We start from the raw sequence: 25543 nt of genomic DNA, 5'->3' as shown, positions 1-25543 counted from the left end.
GTAACTAGCATCATACGACGAGGACGAATGACTATATTCTAAATTGAAAGGAGATTAAATGTCTATTTCTTTAGCATGACAAATTGATAAAGGTAACGTACGTAACAGGTACAAAAAATATATGTTATTCTAATTTTTATGCGTAAAAAGGTAACATACAAGTAAGGCATAATAATTCAATATCTTTATCTATCCAAAAGGCAGCGGGACCTAAATTGTCGACGTCACTAAGTGGTCGCTGTCAGTGTCAAATCAAATAGCGCGCGATTTGCGATTTATCTGCATGTTGTTTTCATTTGTTTGTTTTTGTGTCATGTCATGTCATCGTGGTTCTTCGATCATCGATGCGTTGTATAAAATTTAGTCTTATATGATGGATTATTAAAATTGGTAATAAAATAAAAATGAGCTGGAATAAAATTTCATGTAACCGGCGAGAGCTGCAGTTAATTGGCACTCTAAATGGAGGTCAAAGTTTCAGGTAAATAAAATAAACTTAACATTAAATGTTAACATTAACTTAATAAATATACATACATAATGACGTAAATATAATTCTTAGTGTAATCTCAAACCTTGGTTAAACTCTTGAAACGGGCCACCGCCGAAGAGGGGTGGGGAGGGGGCAGGGGGATGGGGGAGGGGTTAACACCCCCCCTCCCGTGACCCCCCCTTGCCGGAAGCCTATAGTTTTTTTTTTTACGAATTTTTAAAGTTTTCATATAAAAAGTGTGCTAAAGGTCATTAACCGCCAGATGGGCAAGGGGGGGGAAAGTCAGAAGGGATGAAAGGGGTGAAGGTGAGTTAAACCTAACCTAACCTATACGTACTGTCTATTATACTTTTTTACTCAGTTTGAACGCTCCGCTCGCTTCGCTCGCTCCGCTTTGGTGGTTTACACCAACCTAACCTAACCTAACCAAACCGAGTTTGATTTGTGACTAATTTGTTTCTTTTCATTGCGGGGGGCTACCGCCCCCCGACCCCCCCGTGCGGGGGGGCTGCGCCCCCCTGCACCCCCTGCTGTCCGTTTACCGACAGCTACTTTCGAAGTCAGTAGATAAGATGACAGTAGCACATAACCAAAACGGCGGATTGCGTTCTGTTCATAGTTAGTGTCTTTTTTGTTTTTACTTTTAAGCAAAGTTTTTGACTATATTTTTAGTGCTAAAATATATTAATTAATGTCTTAATGGACAAACTAATTATTTAATACTAAATTAACACAGTTTACAATGACAAACCGAAAATATTGCGTTGTTTAGTGCAATTTTTAAGATTTTCAAAAATTCGTATAAAAAAAGGGGGGGCTTCCGGCAAAAAAAAATACTTGGGGGGGGGGGGGTCATACAAACCCTCCCCCACCCTCCCCACCCCCTCCCCAACCTCTCTGGCGGTGGCCCGTTTTAAGAGTTGAGCCCAAACCTTAGTGGTTTCGCTATGCTAAGTTAATACCTACTTAATGTTTTGTAAGATCTTTCATACAATAATAATAAAAAAATATATTTAATCACTACACTTGCGGGGTAGACAGAGCCAATAGTCTTAAAAGACTGCTAGGCCACGTTCAGCTTCATGGCCTACTGATAGAATTGAAATTAAAATAGTGACAGGTTGCTAGCCCTTGTCGGCGACTACAAGAATCCCTTATGCTTATGAGTCATTCCCTTAGTCCTATTCTATTATAGTGCTGGAAACCACACCACCTTTAATAAAAATAATATGAAAAAGTAGAATGTTATTTTTTTATTATCAATTTTATCTTGTACATACCTTCATAATTATACATATTTTACCTCATAATGTGCTAGTTTTTAATAGGTAAAAAAATGGTAGTTCAAACTTAATTTGGAATTGAAATTTATATTTCAGATGGACACATGATAAGGATAAAGATGAATGGACAGGAATATTCTCAAAAACAGTTTGGAAATTACGACAAATTGAAGATTATTTACAATACAAAGTGATTGGAACTTTGCCTGAAAATAGCACAAAATCTAACAAAAACAGTAAACAAGACGAAAAGTTCAAAAAAACTATTGAAAGTTATTTCCGACTTAACTTAAATTTGTTGGAATCTTATAAAGAGTGGTCAGGAAAAGATGAACTTTTTAAATCTTGTTGTCAACAGTTTTATGGTATTAGGATGTTGAAACAGGAGCCCGTGGAAAATTTGTTCTCATTTATTTGCAGTCAAAATAACCATATATCAAGGTAAGATATTCTATTTCTTTAAAAAGAGATACCTAATTATACTTTAGCTCAAATTACAGTAAACCATAGGAAGCTGTAATTTTGTATGTAAGTTTCTTAGGTTCTTAAAAGAGTATTCCCACAAAATAAAGAAATAGGCACCTTTATAAATACCTGACTATAATAATTTGTTTAAATTTTTATGTTTGTTAAATCTTGTTTTCAGAATTTCAAGTATGGTGGAGAAGCTCTGTACACAATATGGAGAAGAGATTTGCAGTAATGAAGGAGTCACTTACTATGCATTTCCTACTGTAGACAAGCTTGCTCAGCCAGAGGTAAAGTTTGAAGATATTAAAATTTACAGTTCTGAAAAAATTCAAAGAAAACTTACACCATGAGCAACTACCTAAATGCTGATTAGAAAGTAGACTAAGGCTCTAGGACATAACAACAAAATTCACAATTGAACCACATCAATGACCAATATCTTAATTGAATATGAAACAACCAATCTGACAAATTACTTTTAGGTAAACAATAAAATAATTAAAAAGTTGTTTTATACACATACAAGACAAATCCTGGGCTTCTTAGGAATAATACATCAGGAACAGATCATCAGAAAAAAGCTTTCCTCCATGACATATCTAGTAGGAAGAAAACATCACTCTCAATACTTTTATCTACATACCCAATTTTTACGTAGGTATATTGTATCCATCCTATAGGAGCTAATAGTTTTAATTTATATTTTAAAAGCAAGGTCAATCTTCAATTTTTTAAAATCTAAATATATTTTTTTACAGGTGGAATCAAAACTACGAGAGTTAGGTTTTGGATACAGGGCTAAGTTTATACAGAAGTCTGCTGCTCAGATTGTGGAGTTGGGTGGGGCGAAGTGGTTCCAGACTCTACAGGATATGAAGTATAAAGATGCAAGATCTGAACTGATGAAGTTACATGGTATTGGACCAAAGGTAAGTATTTAAAACCAATTTTATTTGTTCTGCCACTTATTCTACTAATTTTAAATTTAATAGGTAACTTTTTAAAATTATATCTGCAATCAGCTCCAGAGCTTTTATCAGATTTTTTAATTATGTCCTTTCTGTTTTTGATTGGTACATCCAATTATGTGTCATCGTCAAATTAGTGAAATCATGAGATTGATGCCAGTCTTGTCCTCTTTGAAACGTTACTAATAAAACTGTGGTACTAATTCAAAACTATGCTTCAATTCCCAGGTGGCCGATTGCATATGCCTCATGTCCCTTGACCACCTGGAAGCTTTACCAGTGGACACTCACGTGTACCAGATCGCAGCACAAAACTACCTACCACACCTCAGAGGCAAGAAGAATGTCACAGAGAAGATGTATGTGGAAATTGGTGACCACTTCCGGAAATTGTACGGAGACATGGCAGGATGGGCCCACACTGTGAGTACATAACTAGGTTTTGTAACATTTTCATAAGTTTTTTTAATGTCTGACCATCACAAGTCATCATTAAAAGAATATGTAAGAAAGCATTTGGAAATCAAGGATTTGTGTTATGTACAAAAAAGACTAAAGGTATACATGCTGAATAATAAAACCAAAAATAATGATGAATAGAGCAAGCTTCAAATTTTTTTTGGCAATATTCCTATAGCAATAGCCCTATAGCACTTTATCGGATAAGCAGCTTTCTAATGGTGAAAGAATTTTTGAAATCGGTTCAATAGTTAGTTAATTTGTTACAAACATACAAATCTTTTCCCTATATTACGTGTGTTTTTTCAATTTTTTTTTGCAATTCTTGCATGATATTTAAACCATTGTTAGTGCTATTTCGGTTTAACGAAAATTTAAATTTTTCAGGTATTATTCTGTGCGGATCTTAAAAAATTCAAGCAGAATGAGAATGACGCACCTGACGTTAGTCAGCCGAAAAAAAGGAAGAAAAAGTAATATCTGTGATAATTAGGATTAAGAATAAAAAATGTGTTACATGCATTTCGTACTTTCTTTTTATTTTCAATTATAATTGTCATATACTTATTACATCTTATCAATACAAAAGTAAAAAATTGCTGCATCATATAATATTACAATTACTATACTTATCAAAACACAACCTGGAATGGTTCTAAAGTAATCTTTTATAAAGATCGAATTTCTCATTATTTTATCACAATTTGATATAAATAACAGCGTAAAAAATATTTTAAGAAAATGCACTCTTCTTATTCTTAGCCAATTTATTGCACAAGATTAAAATGATACATTAATACTAAACATAATACATTCTGATGGAGTGGGCTATAATTAATATTTAACATGTAATCTAAAATAGGTAATTTTATTTAACTTCAGTTGGTACCTACGTTAACATTCTTTTTAAGGTGACAAATATGTAAATAATATGTATATAAAATACCAAACTTGGTAGATTCCTTGTAAAAAAAAACATAAATGCATAAAATGTCAAAATACCTGGCAAAACAATAATGCTTTTGTTTGCAGGCAAAGCCTCGTTTTAGCACCTATAAACAAAATTACGAGTATGTATTAAAATAAATCAGACTTATTTTGACCTCCACTAAAACTCTTAAATACTATGTGGCCAGTAACTATATTCACTTGCTATGAGTACTTGCTAAATAGTTAATTTAATGGAACTGTGACCTTAAGTTTTTGATTTGATATTCTCAAATACATATTGGAAAGTTACTTGTTCCCATAATAAATTTGCGGGCAGTACTCTATTAGAGCTTGTAAGGCCCTGATTTCGAAGGCTAGGTCCGTGATGGCGGGCGGCGTGGCCACAAGGGTCGGCGCGAATACAGTGCTAAGGTTGTGAGCGCTCATCTTGTTCACTTCCGCGTATTGTGATACCCTGGACAAAATAGTTTATTGGGTAAAAAGACATAAGCTTATCACCTGATAATAAAAATAAAGTTGGGTTTCTATGCTGAACAATTTCTTTTTTCTTTTACATACCTGAGTTAATGACAGACAGATAGATATCGGAATATAATAAGACCATAGAAATGCCATATTGAACTTGACAAAAATTATAGAAATGATGTGTTTTGCTAATTTTCACTCAATATTCTACGTAGTGTAAAGCTGTTAATTGAGACGTCCCTTTCACCGTTTCACCAATACGCACCACTTTTATCACACATAATCACGTCTATATCCCTTGCGGGGTGACAGAGCCAACAGTCTTGAAAAGACTGATAGGCCACGTTCAGCTGTTTGGCTTTATGATGGAATTGAGATTCAAATAGTGACAGGTTGCTAGCCCATCGCCTAAAAGAAGAATCTCAAGTTTATAAGCCAAATCCCTTAGTCGCCTTTTAAGACATCCATGGGAACGAGATGGAGTGGTCCTATTTTTTTTTATTGGTGCCGGGAACCACACGGCACCACTTTTATAGTGTTATATATTTTCCAAATTCTATGAGCGGACAACCAGGACAAGCTAGAAGGATATTTAATAACTGGTAGCATTTGTATTTACCTATGCAAATGCTGTACCATATACTGCAAACAGTTGAAGTGTGCCGGCGGGAGCTGATCCAGACATTCTCTCAAAAGAGTTATTTGTGACGCCGCTGTTTTCGTTTCTGAAACAATTAAGTAAGTAAGTAAATGCTTTATTGTTCACTAAAGGAGTACATTACAAATTAAAACAGTACAGTACAAAGGCGGGCTTATCCCTAAGTGGGATCTCTTCCAGCCAACCTGAATTAATATTGAAAAAAATGGTATTAATCTCATGTTAATTAAGATTTGAAATTCATCAGCTTTAAGTACTTTTCGTCAAAAGACAAACATGATATTCAAGTTCAATGACTTATTAAATTCTTTATATATCATTAAAAATGGTAACACAATTCAATGGCATAAACTTATCGTATAAGTCGTTATTTTATGGCCATAATCAATGCCTCGTTCATTCCTGGTTGCATTTACAGCTGTTAACTTTGAAGATTTGAGTGGCATTTTAATTTCCTTGAAAACATAATGAACTATTATATAAAAGTATTTTACTAGACTTTTACGATATTCGCAGAGGAGAGGTAAGATATTGAATACTTACGTATGGCCTGAACAAGTTTGGGATGCACTTCGTACGTAACCAACGGGACAGGCAGCAACCGTAAGTAGAGTTTCAGCGTCCCCGCTACCACATTAATGTTGCTGTATACACTGAGATCTGCTGCTTCGCCATCTGAAACGATCCTTCGTTTAAATTCCGATCCTCACCGAAGTTCCGAATGTCAACTTTTTATAGGTGCTTGAGAATCGGGCTTTCTAAAGCCGCCTATACACTGGGCCACTGAAGGCCAACCCAGATTAGCACCCACGTTTTGGCTCAAGATATGATCTAAAAATGCTAATGACATCCATTTGTTAACCTTTATTCGTTTAATGCAGCTTATGAATGAAAAGATTTTACTTTTCATGATGCTAATTCCATTCTTTTTTTGGCTGTTTGTCCCTATTTATTATAGCATATCGCAATGCTTCTTCTTACCTTTGTCAAAGGCCATTTTCAACGCCTCAATCTCATCAGCAAACCCAGACACCCTGTAGATGCCTTCTGAATCCATACCCCTAGCTTCTATCTCGTTGACACATTTCCTTACTACAAACGGAAGAGTGCTAGCATGGGCATTGAGTAGAGTGGTCAGGTCTATACCGAACACACCTCGAAGCTTCTTCAGATCTGGCACGCAATGGTTCGGGACCCTTTCGGAACACTTGGAATGGGCTATGAAACCACAGTCTGCAAAGTTTTTAAAGTATTGTAATCACTACATAGTATAAAACAAAGTCGCTATTTTAGTCTGTTTGTCTGTATGCTTAAATCTGTCTTAAATGTCTGATTTTGTTGCGGTGTTTTGTAACAGGTAGAGTGATTCAAGAGGAAGGTTTTTATGTATAATTTTTTCCGAATTTTGCATCCGTGCGAAGCCGAGGCGGGTCGCTAGTAAGTTATATTCGTTCGGGTGAGTAAAGGTTAAAGATTACACAGGCACACCATTTACAGCCATGGTGAGGGATTGTAAAGGTCTTTATTCAGCAGTGGACTTCATGCAACGGGGATGATGAGTTTTTATATGTATAATTGACATACAAGTAGAACTCAAAAAAAATCCAACCCCAGCTCTTTATACTATGAAAATGTTGTTGCCTGATTAGTTTGATTTATAGGTACTATAAACATATACCTTCACATTTAACTCCCTGAGCGGTGAATCCCCATAGGAAGTTAGCACAAAGCTCACACCAGTTCAGTCCCTTGAACGTGTGAACTTTGAAGCTGTGGCTCTTTGAATACTTAATGAGAAGAGGGTTGTCTTCTAATGTTGGTGTGAGATCAAAAGATGGCTTTTTTGGAATGTCAATATCTTCTATATTTCTTGTTTCAGTCTTTTTACCTATTGGGCTTGAGCGGTTTGAGTTTCTGAAGCAAATAACAAAATTACTTTAGTGAGAGTAAGGTTTTAGATGATTCAGAATACATTTGATAATTTTTAATGTTAAAAAGACAGAAAGGCCACATTCAGCTGTATGACTTATTGACCAAATTTAAATTCAAATATTGACAGGTTGCTAGCCCATCGCCTATAAGAAGAATCCTATGTTTATTAGCCTTCCCCTTAGTCCATCCATTGCATCTATTTTATATACTAAAACAAGTATAAGTTGTCTGGTTTCCTACTAAAACCATGATGGATAAGTTAAGTATGTATTCAATCAAGCAAAATGGTTAATCACATAATAAACTTTTTTGCTTGATTGACTCAAGGTTTTACAAGAGTAACAGTCACTCCATACAAAAAATGTGTCCTAAATCATAACAAGACTTCTAGAGAAAGGAGAATATTTGCCATATATTATATATGTTTAATATTTTTCATATACATACTTCTTAAAACTTATTAGGAATAAATAATATTTCTAATAAGTTTTAACAAGTGCAATATATTCATTAAGTTGCATTTTTAAATATTAATACTCAGAATTTATTCTTGAACTGTAAATATTGAGTTTAGCAGGAAGCAGCAAGTAGTAGGGCCATAACTCAGTTTGTTTGTAAACTCTTGATTGCACATAAAAAATAGTTATTTAAAAATATATCATATATACTCACTGTTTCATTTGAGACAATGTATTCAATTTCCTCCTATTCAATGTGACATATGGACTGTCCGTGTAACTTGTCCGGGAGTTAATCATCTCCAGGATGTGATGAGCCTTCAATTCCATGTGACAAGTGATGAGTCCATCAGCCACCAAATCATACACTGTTTCATATCGCTTGTCTTTTATGTAGTGGGTCCCATCATAGTATAGTTTATAATGGTGTATTTTGTCATCAAATCTTTAAAGAAAAAGTTTATTTCAATCCATGAAGAAATTTGTCTTAGTTATCTTAATTGGTGAAGACATTCAGAGTGTAGTCATTCAATATTGCCTGTCAATTGATTCTTTGAAAAAATTATACAATAATTTCAATGGGGTGCTGATAAATGAATCACAATTTTACTGTACATATAAATTAGTTAGAGATACTATTTAACAAGAGGAAGTCATGATATAGGAAATACAGATTCATTATTGAAGTTACCTCCAAGTCAACGTGTAGAAGTCATTGCATTGATTTCCTTTTCTTATCAGAAAAGCTCCATTGGGCTCTCCTTCTAACAAAAGTGTAGCCTCTTTATGACCTATCAGTCCATGGTATTCCTTGCCGTAAAATTCAGGTCTATCAGGGCAATTTTCACACATCAAGCGTTTCGGTAATGGAGCTTCCATCTGGATACGATAGACTGGGAAATAAACATTTGGAATTCAATTAATAATAAAACTCCCTTTAAATAAAAATCGTACAACTTTATGCCGATACTTACGCTCAGGTTTCCAAATGTTTTTCAAGTTTTCCATTTAAAATGTTTAATGTACTGCTTCGTAGGTTATATTTTATCTCGATTTAGTATGTCAAGGTACAGTAATAATGAGAAAATCAATGCGGAAATTATTAATGGAAATACTCAACGTTGGTAGGTACACAATGTAACGTAAACGTAAACATAAACTGACATAAAATAAACACAATTTGGCAGTGACATGACATGACATGTCACTGCCAATTTTCCTTAGATAGATTTATTTGATAGATTCTCTAGTGTTGTGAAAAAATCTATTTCTCGATTCTTCTTAATTGACTAATGATTTATGTTATGAGTTTCGTGGTTAGAGTATGGACTTAATTTATTATAAGTTATATTATATACGTGATGAGACCTTTGTAATTTTTCAGGGCATGATGAGGAACGAACGTTTTCTGATTTGGCCTGGGTCTTGGATATATAACTATATATAGTATAACAAGACATACATACATATGGTCACGTCTATATCCCTTGCGGGGTAGACAGAGCCAACAGCCTTGAAAAGACTGAATGGCCACGTTCAGCTATTTGGCTTAATGATAGAATTAAGATTCAAATAGTGACAGGTTGCTAGCCCATCGCCTAAAAGAAGAAACCCAAGTTATTTATGTATTTTATTTATGATTATCTACCTAGTTATGTATTTCAATAAATTAATCACTTTCACGGCTAAGAACCAATACCTACTACAAAATTATTAAAATAACATTTAACTAAAGAATGATTTCCTGAATACGATTATTTCCCTGTATCCTCCATCGTCAATTTTTTTATTTATTTTATTTAGCGATTAAGATTTGATATGGAGTTAAAACTGTATTTCCATAATGCGGGTGTTAATTTTGGTCTTGGAATAAATAATTTGTTAACGATTAACTTGTACCTAGGCGTTAATTAGTTCATTGATCTCCTTTTTATCTTCGCTGCAAATAAATTTGTTATTTGAAACTAATTTGTTACTTCTATACTGGTTTAGTAGCAAAGAAAATCATACTTAGTGAGTGCCCGTTGCTTCTCTTCCTTGTAATTTGGAATTATTCAGCATCAATCAAATGTTCATAAAAATAACGCTTATTCCGTAGGCCGAGACCACATCTTGCCACATGCCATGATCTTAGCTTAGGTACCTATACCTACTTCTGTCGCTTTATCCACATTTATATTTCTCTTCGTGCTAATGATATATAGAAGGAATAGGCAAACCACAAATCAATATTCAATTCTACCACAATCCGTCAAACGGTTTGGCCATAGAAGTGTTACAGGCAGACAGACTTTCCCGTTTATATTATTAGCGTGGACTTGAAGAAAGCAAATAAAGATAAAGGCGCTTATCGTTACTTACTCCCTGGGGCATGGAGACACGATAATGGTACTTAGTATGGTAAATTAGAATTTACGTTCAAATGATATACTAATTGAACTATGTTTTGTAACCGGTGCTTATCTATTTAAGGTTATAATCTACTAGCATTCGCCCGCGGCTCCGCCCACGTGAAAAATACCTTGTGTCCTTTTCCGCATGCAATATACCAATACCAATTTTTTTGTATGCATATAGTTTGGATTACAAACTTTGTAAATGCATAAAATTATAGATATCGGTTTCTTCTGTGTTCTGTAGTTTTGACATGAGATGTATAGTAGACTTTGGAAAACCAAAATATTCTTTAATGTCTCCACGAGGAGGGGGGACCAGGAAAGAAAAAGAATGAACGCCGTGTGTGGAGAAGGTACTTAGCAAATTACTCAAAACCAACCAAGGGAACAGCTTACAAACTTTTGAAGCCCATCGCTATTAAGAATATTCATGGCCATGGGTAAGCAATTTCGGTTCGATCATTATAATTTCGAGTATTTTGACCATTGGCTTTTGCCTCAGATATGTCTGTGGACCTAGCTTATTAGATCAATATTCGTCTAAGAGTTAATCTGAGAAAATTACATGACTAGACGAAAGAAAAACGAAGTGAGGTGATGTCCTTGTGATTGCTGTACCTATAGTATCATTAAAATTATAATGTATCACTCTAACGTAAGACTTAGCATACAGGATATAATGGTATGTTGTTTTGTTTAAGTTCCTGTGTGCTCGCTCACACCAAATCTCTGAAAAACAAATACACGACCATGATACATCCGCGGTAGAACGTATTACCAAATATTTGTTATCAGTATAGAGAATCCGGAAAAAATAAAACTTCACCTTTTACAAAACGATTAATTGCGATATCTCGAGCGGAGATATAAGGACAGTCCTTCAATTACTTTTGGCCATTATAAAGCTAGGGTTTGTATGACAGCGACTATTTATTAAACACTTATTGATGGCACATCTAAATTGAACAATAAATTTGAGTTTAGTTATTTCATTTTAAGTTATACCTAGTTACTAGTCATTAAATAATTTTGATAAAATGCATAAATTTATTGTTATTTTTTTATTCGTTGTCTACCCTAAGCCTTTATGTACAGTTCTGTTGTTATTTTTTAAATTTATTTATCTTCAGGCACAAACACTATACGTACCTACCTAATCTTTCATTGGGTTAATACCTACATACCTATGCGTATTACTTTTTAATCTAAGAACATTTCTGTAATTTTAATTCTATGAAATAAAACACTGTTTCCTATGAGAATTTATATACCTATGACCCTGATTAAGTTTCCAAGCCATATGTTCCACGGTTTATTTATAATGTTATTTTTACCTCCATAGTATTCGTAAATCGCGCTCATTCAAACCCCAGCTTATGTTAAACAAACACTTAACGAATATATAAAGAAAAATGTTACTTACACTTTATTTAGTCCTGAAAATTCATCTGATTATTAGGTTTTTTTAAAAGTAACAGTTGAAATGAAGGGTTTTACAGCAATTTTAGCAGTTGTTCTGCTCAATTTGATAGACGTTGGTAACAGTTGGGTGTTCACTGATGTTAACTATGTCCAGCTATCAAGATCGGCTGACTATGATGACACAATGGAACTTACTGATGAGGAATTAAAACAACTGAAATTCAGTTTGATATATCCAAGTAAGCAGGTTTTTTGACTATTATTTATTTTATGTAGGTTTATACCTATACTGTCTTTCCACGCAGATTGTAAAATTCAATCAAGGGTAAGACTAATAAACTTGGGACTCTTAAAGGCGATGGGCTTACAACTTGGAATCTCAATATCTACCAATTAGCCATACAGCTGAATGTGGCTTTACAGTATTTCCAAGACTGTTGACTCTGCCACCCCGTAAGAGATAAAGACGTGATTTGATTATATCCACTGGAAGAAATTTCTTATGAAATAAGTAGTGCCAATGAAAAAGTTTTTCTTTAGCTAAATTTCTTTTTTATCTGGTTGTACATAAATAAATAAGTTGCAAAATTTGCAACCAATTACCGGCTTCAAATCCCTTGTTGTGATTACGTTTTACTGCAAATTACCTGTTATTTATAAAAAAAAATTATGATGGCTCGTTACGATTACAATTTCACATAATAACCAATGACATAGACAATTGTTGTAGACAAAGTACTTATTACGAGTATTACATTATGATATATATATTTTTATAAGCATTTGTTTCTTACAATAATAGTAGAAACATATTCTGTAAGGTACATTATACTTAGAAAGAAAGAAATAAATTATTTATAGTAGCATAAAATATAAATAAAAATTTAAAAAAAAATCATTTCAACAACTCCATTATCACTCATAAAAACTTCTAATTAAATAAATAAAAAAATAATAAATAAATGTATACGGGACAAATTACACAGATTAAGTTAGCCTCGAAGTAAGTTCGAAACTTGTGTTATGAGATACCAACTCAACGATGCTATATTTTATAATAAATACTTAGATAAACATCCAAGCCCCAGACCAATCAGAGAAAGTTCGTTTCTCATCATGCCCTGGCCGGGATTCGAACCCGGTACCTCCAGTGTCACAGACAAGCGTATTACCGCTGCGCCCCAGAGGCCGCCATAAATTATAATCCTAGTTACATTATCACCACTCTGGAGTAGACGCCCGGGGTACGCCATTGACCACGAATCCTGGATTGGGTGTGTCAGGTTTTTACACGAAGCGACTTTAATCTGACCTCCGCAACATTTGCATGGAAACCTAACTCATACAGGATCATAGATACTCATTCAGTGGCCTGAATGTGCAGGTTTTCTCACGATGTTTTCCCTCAACTTAAGAGCATCGATTAGTTAGCACTCAAACCAATATACATTACCCAGAAAAGAGTAATTGATATATGCCCGAGGTAGGATTTGACTGACACTGACATTCGTCATGAAAACTTAAATAAGTAACTGATGTTATAGATACAAAATGGTGCGGTTCGGGCAATATAGCAGACAACTTCGACGACCTAGGTCCAGCAGTGGAGACCGACAAGTGCTGCCGCGCCCACGACAACTGTCCCGACGTCATAGCGGCTGGCGAAACAAGACATAACCTCACGAATGAAGCTTTCTATTCTAGGTAAGATATTCTTCACACGCCACTCTTTTGAGAAAACATATCATCCTCCTGACGTTTATCAAGGTTTCATCCTCATTTCTCCCAAAAAGCCCGGGACGCGTCTCTATGACAATGATCCTGGATTGGGTAAGGAATGTATTTCCATAAAATACTTTGAATGGTACAACACACCAATTCATCTTCAACCCAACCCGAAATCCCAAAATATAAGCATCCAGTTCTGTGTACAAGTGCATTCCTGATTTGAGGATCACGTGAATCGTTCCGACGATCAGATTGAAGATCGATTTCCTATACTAGCTTTTAATGGGTTTGTTATAGATTATATTTATTGTAACTATTATTAGTGTTTTTGTTACCTTTAATGGACGTTTTGTTGACGCTTGAGGAACGACTGTTTCGATATTGTAATGATTTTTTAAAACAACAGATTAAGCTGCGATTGCGACGAAGAGTTCCGCCAGTGTCTTCACAATGCTGGCACAAAAACATCAAACCAAATTGGCACCATTTACTTCAACGCTTTGGGCCAACAGTGCTACAGACAAGAATATCCGATCAAGGGCTGCAAGCGGAGAGGCGGGTTAGTACTATTTATAGTTTTGAGAAAAAAAAAACAAGAAAAGCTAGTTCAAGAGTAAAAAAATCACTTGTTCTTCAGTATTTTATAAATTTAAGCACTGAATGGATTTCGCTGGAGTTTTACAAATAGACACTCTTGATTTTGATGTAGGAAATACATATGTATCTTACATATGTGATGTGTGTGACAAGGACATGTAAAAATTGAAAAAAATTGTTTGTACTGTTCAGTAGTTTCGGAGTTAAACAATGATAAAATATATATCACCATTTAGGGGAAGGCTTCTTAAAAACCTCAAGAATAAAGCAAAGTATTTAAACTTTGTAATTTTTTTCAGGTGGCTCAATAGAAAATGCTTGGAATATGAATTTGATTCGACCGGTGAGAAGTCATACCAATGGTTCTACGTATCAAATTATTAGTGTGTAATACTTTTGTTACTTTTTGCGTGTAGGCTTGGAACTATTAGAGGTGTATATGTGTACTAATTGTGTATTGCCTTCGTTTTTTGAAAGCAATACACTGTTAGGTTATTAACGGTATCTTTATTTTTATTAAAAACGAAAGAAAAACAATTGCCCGTTGCACAATCCTTACCCAAAATTTTTAATTCTACAAAATGTACTATAGGACTAAAGATAGTCGAAGCGTTTTTGTAAGTGTATTTCATTATTGTTTGTTTGTATGAGTGTGAAAAATACAATAAATAAAGAAGCGGCATTTGTATTATTTATTTTGTCTCAGCATATTTCATTGGTACATTGTTAGAGATTTATCCATTATAGTGTTTGCCATAATTCATCATTAATTATAAGTATTATACAACTCTTTATTTTAAATTATGCACACATGAATGTACGATTAATATACATATTATATATTATCTCGTATAAATAACCATACACGTAGATATACATGTCGTGATAAAAGATATGAATACAGATTCATAACAATTTATAAACAAGTGAACAACTTCGAACGGTGTTAGAAATAACGCTAGAATATTCATTAATGATAGAAAAACTTTAAATACATGTTATATAGGTAGATATGTAGCACAGTGCTTAGCTAACAATACTTTATCCCAGGCGCACGCATGATTATTTACAACCAATTAAATATACGTTATATATATGGGACTAAACAGTGGGGTTATATATGTTATACAATGGTTACAACTAGGAATCGCAAGCTAAATCTGGATTTATGTGAAAAGATTTAATACACGAGAACGTTGGTTAGATAATGAAGCTTTAGAGGACTTATAAAGAATCCCTTGTACGAAGTGAGCAATCTCCGATAGCCTATCCAAGCGACCTTATCGCCGATATATACATACAATAACAACATTAGAACATTTTATAAATTATTTAGACTCAACGTCGCTCTTAAGATTTCCCTTGTTAATAATAAAGGTTCATATTCAATCGATACAATAATAGATTTTTTCATTTCACGAAGATTAAAACATGATACGTAAGATTTATTAAATACATATGTATTGAACTTGTGAAATATATTTGGTTAGTATTGGTAAGTTTGGTGGGTGAGCCTATGGAATTATAAGATTAGAGACGGGATACGGCCATGAATCTTCAATAACATACGAGGTTCCTGTATGAGAAAATATAGCTTAATATTATGTAGCTAGCAAAACTGTTTCCTTTTACAAGCACTTACAATTGAATCCTGCTTCACAGATATAAAGCTACATTATCTCAAGTTAACCCTTCTTTCTTGCAGTATTTTCATTCTTACATAATACGAGTTTTTTGGTTTGCCTAAATATGCAGTTAGTATAAATATTACTTCTAAATTAACAAAACTTCATGCAAGCAGTCTTGTCCGTTCCATACCTACACTAGCAGCAAAGCATACTGTGTAGGTACTTACCTTATAATACCATTCTCAAACCTATTATTAAAACGAAACGAGACAGCTCATATTGGCTAAGAAATCTTGCCTAGTTTTAAAGGAAACAAACAAATTTTTAAGGTAACCGGACAAAAGAAGCATCAAAAGATAGCAAAGGTGGTCTTAAGAAAATCTGCATGCCAAGTTATTAGACTTGCAATATTATTTATCCTACTTGGGTTATATAATATCGCAAGCCAGTTGTTAATACAACCCTCGGGCATATTTTTTACTTTAGAATACCCCATATATGCTGTTTAATAAATGTATAACAATCGTAATATTTGGACTTTAGAATATTTTTGAGAAAGAATTTCATTTTTAATTAAGCGTCATAAAAGATATGAGAAATTTTAACGAACCATCAATTTATTTATCAATTGAGTTGTCAAAGTATTTCTAAGTGATAAATGACGCTGTAGTTATAATTTTACAAGAATGATAAAGATGGTATCACGTCTACTATCACAGAATATTATTATTTCGAGAATATATAAGGGAACAGGCATATTATTTAATGCGCTTACTTAATCTCTTAAAAGTATCAATAAATATTTAAAATTTCAGCAGTGGATCTTACTTCCGGTTATCAACAAACCTCAATAGCCATCTATGTTCGTGTATTATCATATATTCTTTAAATTAATTACTTGAAGATACCAGAGATAACTCGTTTTGATATTTAATAATATAAATACGAAATTTGAAGAATTACTTACACTTATTTTGAAATATTATTTAATAGGGTTGTTAGTTGCGGTTACATACGTAGATGACATGGTTACAATTATTATCAAGTTTAAATTTTATTTGAACACATTTGATTTTACTTTTCAAATTATCAGTCAACCGGAATAAAACTGAGATTTAAATAATAATATTATTGGTCAATAGGACGGTAACAATGGGACATAGTGCCTTAGAGAGAAAACAATAATCGTTATGGAGAACATGAGTAAGTAATTTTCGAAACTCCATCTAAATATTCGGACTGTAGTTAAAAGAAATATTTCATTGATTATTGTGTAAATGTCATTCACAGCTAGCGATCGAAAAAGTAATGTAGAAAATCACACTATTCACGTAATTGTGTTAGGTAACTAGACAATAACTGTTATATTATTTCATATCTACACATACGAAATAATGCAAATATGTATTAACAATTCACTCATATTTTATCCTAAAATCTAAAAGAGGGGATATAGTCCAAGAATTAGAAAACAGATAGGTACACAACTAATTTCAGGAGCTTAAACTTCAACCGTGGGTACTATCGAGACAGCACTAATACTTGAATATTCACTAGACTGTGCGTTTTGAATTGTTATTTACAAAATTTCCTATATAGTAAGTACTCTCATTCCATAGCCGGCCGTGAACCGTTAAAGTAGAAAAATTCCGTACACACCCAGACGGGAGACCACGTCCAAATCCACCTGCGGCGGGACTCCCAGGCAATCCGCACCACGACCGCAATCCTCCTCTGTAAATCCCTCCAAACTGGACGTCAAATTCTAGCGTCTTCCAAGGCGAGCGTCTCATCGAAATCGACCCCTCAGAAAGACGAACAAGGTGAGGAAATCTCATGAGCGGAACATTGTCAGGGCGACGGCCACGGTGCAGGGGGCTATGAGCCCTCTCCGACATTATTTGCCACCGAGGCCGAACTTCATGAAGATGAGCTCCTTGCCTTTGCTGAGGATATCGCCGCCGGGCGCAGTCATTTCGGTGAACTTTTGCATGAGATTGGGTTGGGAAGTCGGCGGCGCCTGAGCGACGGGCAGGGGTTGCGCAGTGGGCGCGGGTACGACGGCAGGTCCAGCGCGGCGCGCGGGAGACACGCTTGAAGTGGCGCCCGACACCTGGCCGGCGGTTCCAGAGACAGCGCCTCCGCTTCCGGCGCTGCCCATTGGAGTTCCCGCTGTGCCTGTTCCTCCTAAGTTGCCCATGCCGCCCATGTTGTTGATGTTGGTCATTCCGCCCATGCTGACCATACCCCCTGTGCCCGGCGACTGTACGGTGGGTGTGCCCGCGTTACCAGCGCTCGTGCGCGCGATCGTGGTCGTTGCTTGCACGCTCCCCACGCCTCTCGCTCTCGCCTGTGAATTCAATCAAGCATTCATTCTAGCGTATGCTCGCTCTAACTAAATATTAAAAGCTCAAAAATGATTCGATAATGATTGAAAAAATTACTATGATGGTATAAAATATAAAAACATTATGAGATGATAATACCTATTTTAGATCATTATACTTTTTATGTAAATAATTTATGGTCGTAAATACTACAAAAAAATTTAAGTAAATTATTTCTTAATAAGTATTGCAATAAAAAAATCCTAACATAGAATTTAAAAGTACCTTCGACCCGTCCAAGTCTCACAATACTTTATACAACCTTTAATTATTTCTGAACACGAAAGTCAAAATTTTGGATGATCGTCATATCATAATTGTCGCAAACACCAAAACGTTTAATTCAGTTATTGGTTTCCTGATAAACATTTAATTTAAAAGGCCAATTTGTAATCGACTGAACAATAATTAAATTAATAGCCAAGGTACTGTTACATTCTGTACCAAATAAATTAATCCAATGAAAACAAAATAAAAATATGATCATGAAGCAGAAGTTCTGATCTACATTTTTGCTTTGCATAAAATTGTGCGACTGCGACTTATATTACTATTATAATTATAAAGAGAATGTGCAATTTAAAACATGCATTGCCTTATTTAAAGCTGGTGAGAGAGAAATTATGCTCTAAATATATAAGTTAGGTAGGTACAAACAACTGGCTTACTTGGTTATCATTCTAAAGAAATAGTAATTATTAATATTTTGACGGGCAGGAATATTCACCAAATTCCACATTTTTAATGGTACGATTACATTCATCATGCTTAGTACTAGTCTACAACAGAAAGCATTCCTAGAAGTACTATTCGATTACATATCGAGTCAAGTTTTTGGAATATTAACTGCGATATCTGATTTTCGAAAAATCTCGTTATCGTAATCGTTTAGTAGTAGGACCACATTCACAGGCCTCAGAGATTTGTATTAACATCATGGTGAATGGGTTATGGTAATTTGATGTGAGTGAAGTATACGCCAGTATTTGTTCTGTTCTAGTAGCTGTATGATGTGGTCCAGTATTATATGGCATGACAGCTAATGAAGTGTACGAGGATAACTATGGACTCTATGATAACCGAAACATTCTAATGGACCAAGTGAGCCGAGGGCCATCGTTCGTAATCAAAACCGGCCTGTACACTGAGCGTAGTAATGGAACGCAAGATAAATATAGATAAATAAATGAAGAAAAGGAAATAGTGAAACAATAAATCTAGAAATATGAAGTGATAGTTCAACAAAAAAACGACTAAATTCGTTGCATAGTATATTTGAAACAGTATTGTTGTGGGTCGATTATAAACGGTATTTTTACCTGAGAATTCGCCTGTTCTGGATTACTGGCGCATGTGTTGTGGTCTAACTGAGAAGGGGGAAGAGGGCAGGCATCTAGCAAACAGACAATACACACAACATATATAGTGACCACAGACAACCACTTGAATCTTGGATCACACCTCACGCGCACCGTGAGAGTTGTGCAAAAGTATGTTGCGTGTATTTAACTGATGAGCCTACCCACTGTCGTGGAGTACTTTTAATTTATATCATGGGGAGAAACGTAAACGAAAATAAAAACAGGATAGAGAGTAGGATAGATAATGTAATGAAAGATAAAATAAGGTCTCACATTTTACGAAGGAGGTCCTTAGACTTCTTTTTAGATATATTAATTCTCTTTAGATATAAACACGGATAAGTTTAGTGTGCCAAATTATCGAACCGCGTTTTAGAGTTAACAGATAATACAGTGATTCGGTAAGAACGATGTTTGTGACTGTGTAATCCAAGATAGTGTTATTTAGCAAAGTATACACCAAGAGTCTTTGTGCTCCGTAGATTGCAACCGGACTCGCATTGTCATTAAAGAGCTTGCTAACATGACAAAGGATGTTGGGTATAGATAGTGGCTAATGCAAGATCAAGTTACTTGATTCCACAGAATCATAAATTAACTATTCAAAATTGATCAGATTCCGAATTTCATGTAATACAATTACTTTCATTATTTTCTTTAATAATGTAATTTTACTTTTTAATAAAGGGAAATAGAAAATCTTGAAAAATATAATGTAATCTTGGTGTTGGCCCATAAGCCGAGATAAGGCAACCAAACGGTGAATTCTACAGCTTCGGTAGATTCAAATTACTTTGAAAATTTGAGAACTCGCAACGAGTCCCGTCGCAATCATTTTATTGTGTACAGGATAGATGATAGAGGGTACCAGAGCGAAATAGCTAGCGTCTTTCAGTAGTCACATAGCAAGTCCAAGGTGCAAACATGAAACACTCAAAGCTCTCGGTGACCCTGACCGCGCAGTCACCGAACTTACCTAAACTAGGAGCGTGGGCCACTAGCTGCGGTAAATGAAGCTGTATTGAGAATGGTGCACATAAAGAATTTCTCTTCTTCTTTACACAAGTGTGCAGTGATGGTGCACAATAAATCACCATATTTTTATTATTTACAGTAGACCCTATACAACAACATGAATGTGATATCCAGTGTAATGCTGTTACAAAGAAACAGACTAAGAACAGAAACAAGATTATCACTGACTCTCAAGACGTCATCTACCGCAACGTGAACCCTATTGCTCCGCCTCATATGAATTAATATCATTAATTAAAAATCAGTTTATACGTCTAACAGGGAGAGAATCTATGACAGCGAATATGAAAAGCCGACCGCGGCAACAGTAGGGCGGGTGGGCACGCACCTGCCTTCCGGTGGTGATTACGGGGCGCGGGCGCGACGTTGTCACGCGGCGGAGGCGGCGGACCTCGCGCCCCGGGCCCGGGCGCGCTGGCAGCGCCCCGCCCGCGCCCCGCGCCTGCCCCTCCCACTGCTCCGGGACCAACACCGCCCGCGGCTCCCCCGCCCCGCACCCCACCCGCGCCGCCTGTATGACACATAACATGTCCTAACATCCACTGACCCCCATCGGCCTAATCTCTAACAGACCTCAGGGTGTAAAAAATTTGATAGCAAAGACAGAAAGGCGATGGTGAAAAGAAGGGTCAGTAGAATAAACAAAATTAAGTAAGGGTTAATTACATGCGAGGTTAATTTATTGGGATTGGAACTTTAGTTTTCAAAGTTGAATCTCATCCCATCTTGCGTTTCCTATGAAGGTATATGCTTATAAGGTCGAATCCATAGCAGAATATGTTGCATATCAAACATCGGACTATATTTTATTTGCTAAAGTTCTAGTTAGTTAATTGATGATTTCAAATAAAAGATCTGAATAAATTTACAACAATTCCAACCTTGGCTAGTTTGGCCGGGCACAGCGTACTGATCGTTGGCGTCAGTGAGAAAGTTGCTGGGCACCAGTCCCCTGACGCCGTCGATCTCTGCCATGTAGAACCCATCGTCGTCCATCTCACCGTACACGTGGATTATTTGACCCGTTTGAAAACTGAGCTCCGCCTGGAATATGGAATATTGGAAATTGTAAGTTTTAAGTAATTTAACATTAATTCTAAGGCTATGATTCCGTCAAATGAGTACGAGTATTTTGAAAGTATTGTAGAATGATTATATGTCCTAAATTAGTTGTACTTGAGAATAAGATTTCTTGTGCACAAGCGTCTATCATCTATATGCCTCGGTGGCGCAGCGGTAGTACGATTGTCTGTGACACCGAAGTTCCGGGTTCGAATCCCGGTCAGGGCATGATGAGAAAAGAACTTTTTCTGATTGGCCTGGGTCTTGGAAGTTTATCTATATAAGTATTTATTATAAAATATAGTATCGTTGAGTTAGTATCCCGTAACACAAGTCTCGAACTGACTTCGAGGCTTACTCAATCTGTGTAATTTGTCCCGTATATATTTATTTATTTTATTTATCAATTAAGAAATGTTGTTTATTACAATATTTTTCATTTTGCAAATATTTCTCTAAACCGAACCTTATTTATCAAGATGATATATTACATATTTTAGCACCATCTCATTTTAGATTAATTTCAGTACAATAAGTTTTCCTAGTATAAATCTTTATATGTAAATCCAATCCAAAGATTTTATAATCCTATTTACAATAAAAATTCACTAACACTTACATCAGCATCAACGTTGGGGCTCAGCTCTTGCGGGTCATAATCGTACAGTGCGACCATGCGCCTGACGGGTTGAGTGGCGTACGCGTCTGTCCAGCGGTCCCTGGGCTTCGGGCCCGCCTGCGCCGCCTCCTGCTCTGACAGCTCCGCCACCATGTTGTGGGGGACGTACCCTCGCCTGCCACGGCACTCGCCCCAGTAGAAGCCGTCTGCATCTTTGTCGCCCCACACCTATAAATTATGAAAACATCGAAAACATAAGAATAAATCAATGATACTTTTTATGTTTATTAAACAAAGATTAGTTACACCGTTTGAGAAAACATTGTCGCAAATTGCCCCAAGTGTTCGTGGAATAAGGCAGGAAGCTACGTGAAAACTTAGTTGCCTCTCAAGAAATAGTAAAATTTTGTTATAGTATTACACTAACCTTAATGGTGTCTCCTTCACTGAAGGGCAACTCTTCATCACAACTCTCAGGGTTCGGGCTCATGGTGGCTGGGTCGTAGTCGAACAACGCGATGAAGAAGCGACCCCTCTTAGATTGAGGGTGGCCCTGCATCTGATGATGGCGGAGCTGGACTGGCTGAGGCCCCCGGGGCCCGGCGGGCTGACTTCCACGAGGACCGTACTGCATCACGGCCTGCTGCGCTTGTTGTTGTTGCTGTTCATATTTTAAAAAGTATTAAAATGCGAAATCGCCTTTTGTGTGAAGTAGAAAAGAAACATGTTTACCTCTAAGTTTTCAATCTTAAAGACATGTTAGCAAAAACTTAAAAAAGGTAGTTTGTGAAGTATGCTATCGCTACGGTGAATAAGGATAAGGCATTGAAAGAACCTGGTGCGGGTTGGGAGGGCGGCCTCTCTCATGGTGGTTCCTCGGAGGCGGGTTTTGGTACGGCTGCGGCTGGCCAGGGTACGGAGGCTGCTGGTTACTTGGGAACTGGCCGGCTTGCTGATAGGGGGGTTGCTGCGTGCCATGGTAGGCTTGTGTACTCGGGTACGGCTGACCCGATTGCTGCTGCGACGCTTGCACTGGTTGGGACGGTTGCTGCTGACGTCCGTACGAACCAACACATTAATAAGGTTAGATTTTCCATTAAAAAGCCAACAGCAATATCTCAAGCCCATAGCCAAATTTTCTTCAGTGGCGTTGCATTGTAAGCGATATAAATATTACCTGCTCCTTGGACGATAAATAAACAAGACATTCCGTTGTAGCACTAGAAACCCCCATGCACAACGAAAGCTAGCGTGCAGCGTTTACACTTGAAACCATATCATTCATAGCAGATAATATAACGGTTGGTCCCAAAAGTGCTTGTCAGCAGTATACGTAAATAAAGAAAACTGTTGATCAAATCGTTTTAGAACTTTGTCGTGAAATACCTCAGAAACAGTTTATGTCGGAATGAACGTCTACACAAAAACCTTTACTTCATAACATTTAAGAGACACTGAGTTTGGAAGGTGTGTGATAGGAGTAGTGAGTGTACGCGTCGAAGCCAAGACAACATGCAGGAACAGTCAAACAAACACGCGCTGTACATGCTCGAGTGATATGAGACTGTATCGAGTGCTTTGTGGACCTATGTTATTCTGGATTGCCTAACTTTCAAACCGGAGGGACATTGTGAATTGTCTGTGCTAACGTGTCTTTAAACTCTGGACGTGTACGAGACGCGTGATTCTGTGTCGAGTGTGTAGCATCGAACATCGAGGACGGTACAGTAAGTGAAGATTACAACACAGAACACCGAGAAATGAAAACTCGTGGTCGGGAGAGAATCCGCACATATTTGAAATAGAGAGATAGAGAGAGCAGAGTGAATAGTGCTAGCACATGTAGAGCACATCGATGAGAATTAGAGAGATCGCAGACCTGCGGGCGACGACGCGACGCCTCCTCATCCTCGCTACCCAGCTCCGCGCCGCTCTCTTTAGTGATTTCGATGGCTGGTATTCCCGATTGCTACCACACGGTCATTCAACATTTTAGCATTGATTTTTAAACAAGACATAACAAAGTGAAATTATGGACGTGCTGACGTAATTATGGACGATGCGGATGAAGAAATGGTGCTGATTGGTGACGTGATCGTCTTTATTCTTTTCATTTTGATAAATTTGGATTCATGTAAAATATCAAAGCAGGAGTCAATTTTATAGGAATGTAATAAGCAGACGAACTCAAGCCGTAAGGTATTAGAAGTGTACACTAAAATTATGTAGTACAGCAACAGGTTACTGAATTTAATAGATTGGAAATACACGTTTAGAGCAGTGAAGCCGCAGAAGCTGAAGTGGAAATTGAAAGTTTGCTGTCGTGGAAGCATTCGGCTATTTCGTCATGAGAATAAATACAGTTATGCGATGCGACTTGCGACTCAATTATTTCATGTACAGTTCGTTCAGTATGAGTATGTGTTCGTTAATGAAATGTAAATGAGACGAAGAATGATCATTGAATTTAATGGAACCTAGACGAGATAAGTTATTTAGTTTCTATAACCTATATATACACTAGACAGAAATATTATTACTTAAATCGCGATTTTTGACAATTCTAATGTTGTATTATAATTTCTATTTAGAACAAGCTATACCTAGTTCCTATGATTTTTTTTTAACAATTTCTAGTATCCGTATGTAAATATATTGAATTATTTGTTAGAAAGATAAATAGTATGCATAAATTAGCTAAAGTACTTCTCCTCTACTTATTGTTTTGTCTACTTTAATATATTACTTATGTATAAAAGCATACTCAAAAGTATATATAATTGATTTTATATGCTCATTATAATTATGACTACTAATTATTTATATCATTATCTATTATACTGGCACACTGTGGAAGTAAAATTCATAAAACAACAAAAATGAACTCATTGCGTAACTAATAAAAACAAAACACTTTCATAAAACAAATTAATTGAAATTGTTATAAAGTAAACAAAATGTGTTAGGTTAAAAACTCCAGAAATAAATAATAAATATTTGAAAAGACGTGTTAAAATTCCTTACCGAAGGGGTTATTTTGTCGAATATGCTCTTTAGGAGACCTGTGCCGAATCCACTCGTAGGCTATGGAAAGGTGTATAAAGTTATGTGAGAGAGCGAGGTAAGGTTAGTTTCTAAGTGGAATGATCAAAACATGAGCTCCATGGACG

The 25543-nt window shown here is 36.0% G+C and overlaps 4 protein-coding genes across 4 annotated transcripts in view; 2 read left to right on the top strand and 2 right to left on the bottom strand.

The window, feature by feature from the left end:
* The first annotated feature begins 316 nt into the window (after positions 1–316).
* LOC106129997 (N-glycosylase/DNA lyase) lies at positions 317–4214 on the top strand. Its single transcript, XM_060950616.1, has 6 exons — positions 317–481; positions 1873–2217; positions 2423–2534; positions 3006–3176; positions 3444–3638; positions 4062–4214. Exons 1-6 carry the CDS (start codon positions 405–407, stop codon positions 4149–4151), a joined length of 990 nt encoding a protein of 329 aa, XP_060806599.1. The 5' UTR covers positions 317–404; the 3' UTR covers positions 4152–4214.
* A 7-nt stretch (positions 4215–4221) lies between these two features.
* On the bottom strand, positions 4222–9286 carry LOC106129998 (beta-chimaerin). The gene is made up of 8 exons (XM_013328740.2): positions 9113–9286; positions 8830–9031; positions 8353–8583; positions 7427–7662; positions 6730–6981; positions 6292–6423; positions 5710–5815; positions 4222–5079 (listed from the first exon to the last, which is right to left on the bottom strand). The coding sequence occupies exons 1-8, from the start codon at positions 9144–9146 to the stop codon at positions 4911–4913; spliced, it is 1362 nt and encodes a 453-aa protein (XP_013184194.1). The 5' UTR covers positions 9147–9286; the 3' UTR covers positions 4222–4910.
* Positions 9287–10452: 1166 nt separating this feature from the next.
* LOC106129859 (phospholipase A2) lies at positions 10453–14893 on the top strand. The gene is made up of 5 exons (XM_060950695.1): positions 10453–10526; positions 12067–12195; positions 13501–13660; positions 14091–14243; positions 14581–14893. The coding sequence occupies exons 2-5, from the start codon at positions 12141–12143 to the stop codon at positions 14663–14665; spliced, it is 453 nt and encodes a 150-aa protein (XP_060806678.1). The 5' UTR covers positions 10453–10526; positions 12067–12140; the 3' UTR covers positions 14666–14893.
* A 70-nt stretch (positions 14894–14963) lies between these two features.
* LOC106129891 (RIMS-binding protein 2) overlaps positions 14964–25543 on the bottom strand; it is a 35681-nt gene continuing 25101 nt past the window's right edge. Inside the window, exons 13-20 of the mRNA XM_060950725.1 lie at positions 24253–24342; positions 23209–23424; positions 22801–23034; positions 22374–22601; positions 21574–21736; positions 21021–21203; positions 19616–19689; positions 14964–18259 (exon numbers count right to left, since the gene is read on the bottom strand). Of these exons, the coding sequence (XP_060806708.1) occupies positions 17807–18259; positions 19616–19689; positions 21021–21203; positions 21574–21736; positions 22374–22601; positions 22801–23034; positions 23209–23424; positions 24253–24342 (1641 nt within the window). The 3' untranslated portion in view covers positions 14964–17806. The remainder of the gene's footprint in view (positions 18260–19615; positions 19690–21020; positions 21204–21573; positions 21737–22373; positions 22602–22800; positions 23035–23208; positions 23425–24252; positions 24343–25543) is intronic.

The sequence above is a fragment of the Amyelois transitella genome, chromosome 22, assembly GCF_032362555.1.
Source record: "Amyelois transitella isolate CPQ chromosome 22, ilAmyTran1.1, whole genome shotgun sequence".
Taxonomy (NCBI): Eukaryota; Metazoa; Arthropoda; class Insecta; order Lepidoptera; family Pyralidae; genus Amyelois; species Amyelois transitella.
Note: the sequence above shows the minus strand (reverse complement) of the source record. Positions and strands in the feature narration are given on the sequence as shown.

What these genes read in the sequence shown, in the direction of transcription:
- LOC106129998 (XM_013328740.2), bottom strand. Translation starts at nt 9,146, where the DNA reads ATGGAAAACTTGAAAAACATTTGGAAACCTGAGC. An exon ending in TTCTACACGTTGACTTGGAG is followed by an intron (nt 8,584 to 8,829) that starts GTAACTTCAATA and finishes TTTTCTTTAAAG; the next exon opens with ATTTGATGACAAAATACACC. An exon ending in TCAGGGAGTTAAATGTGAAG is followed by an intron (nt 6,982 to 7,426) that starts GTATATGTTTAT and finishes AAAACTTTGCAG; the next exon opens with ACTGTGGTTTCATAGCCCAT.
- LOC106129997 (XM_060950616.1), top strand. Translation starts at nt 405, where the DNA reads ATGAGCTGGAATAAAATTTCATGTAACCGGCGAGAGCTGCAGTTAATT. An exon ending in AATGGAGGTCAAAGTTTCAG is followed by an intron (nt 482 to 1,872) that starts GTAAATAAAATA and finishes TTTATATTTCAG; the next exon opens with ATGGACACATGATAAGGATA. An exon ending in TGGCAGGATGGGCCCACACT is followed by an intron (nt 3,639 to 4,061) that starts GTGAGTACATAA and finishes TAAATTTTTCAG; the next exon opens with GTATTATTCTGTGCGGATCT.
- LOC106129859 (XM_060950695.1), top strand. Translation starts at nt 12,141, where the DNA reads ATGGAACTTACTGATGAGGAATTAAAACAACTGAAATTCAGTTTGATA. An exon ending in AATGAAGCTTTCTATTCTAG is followed by an intron (nt 13,661 to 14,090) that starts GTAAGATATTCT and finishes TTAAAACAACAG; the next exon opens with ATTAAGCTGCGATTGCGACG. An exon ending in GGCTGCAAGCGGAGAGGCGG is followed by an intron (nt 14,244 to 14,580) that starts GTTAGTACTATT and finishes AATTTTTTTCAG; the next exon opens with GTGGCTCAATAGAAAATGCT.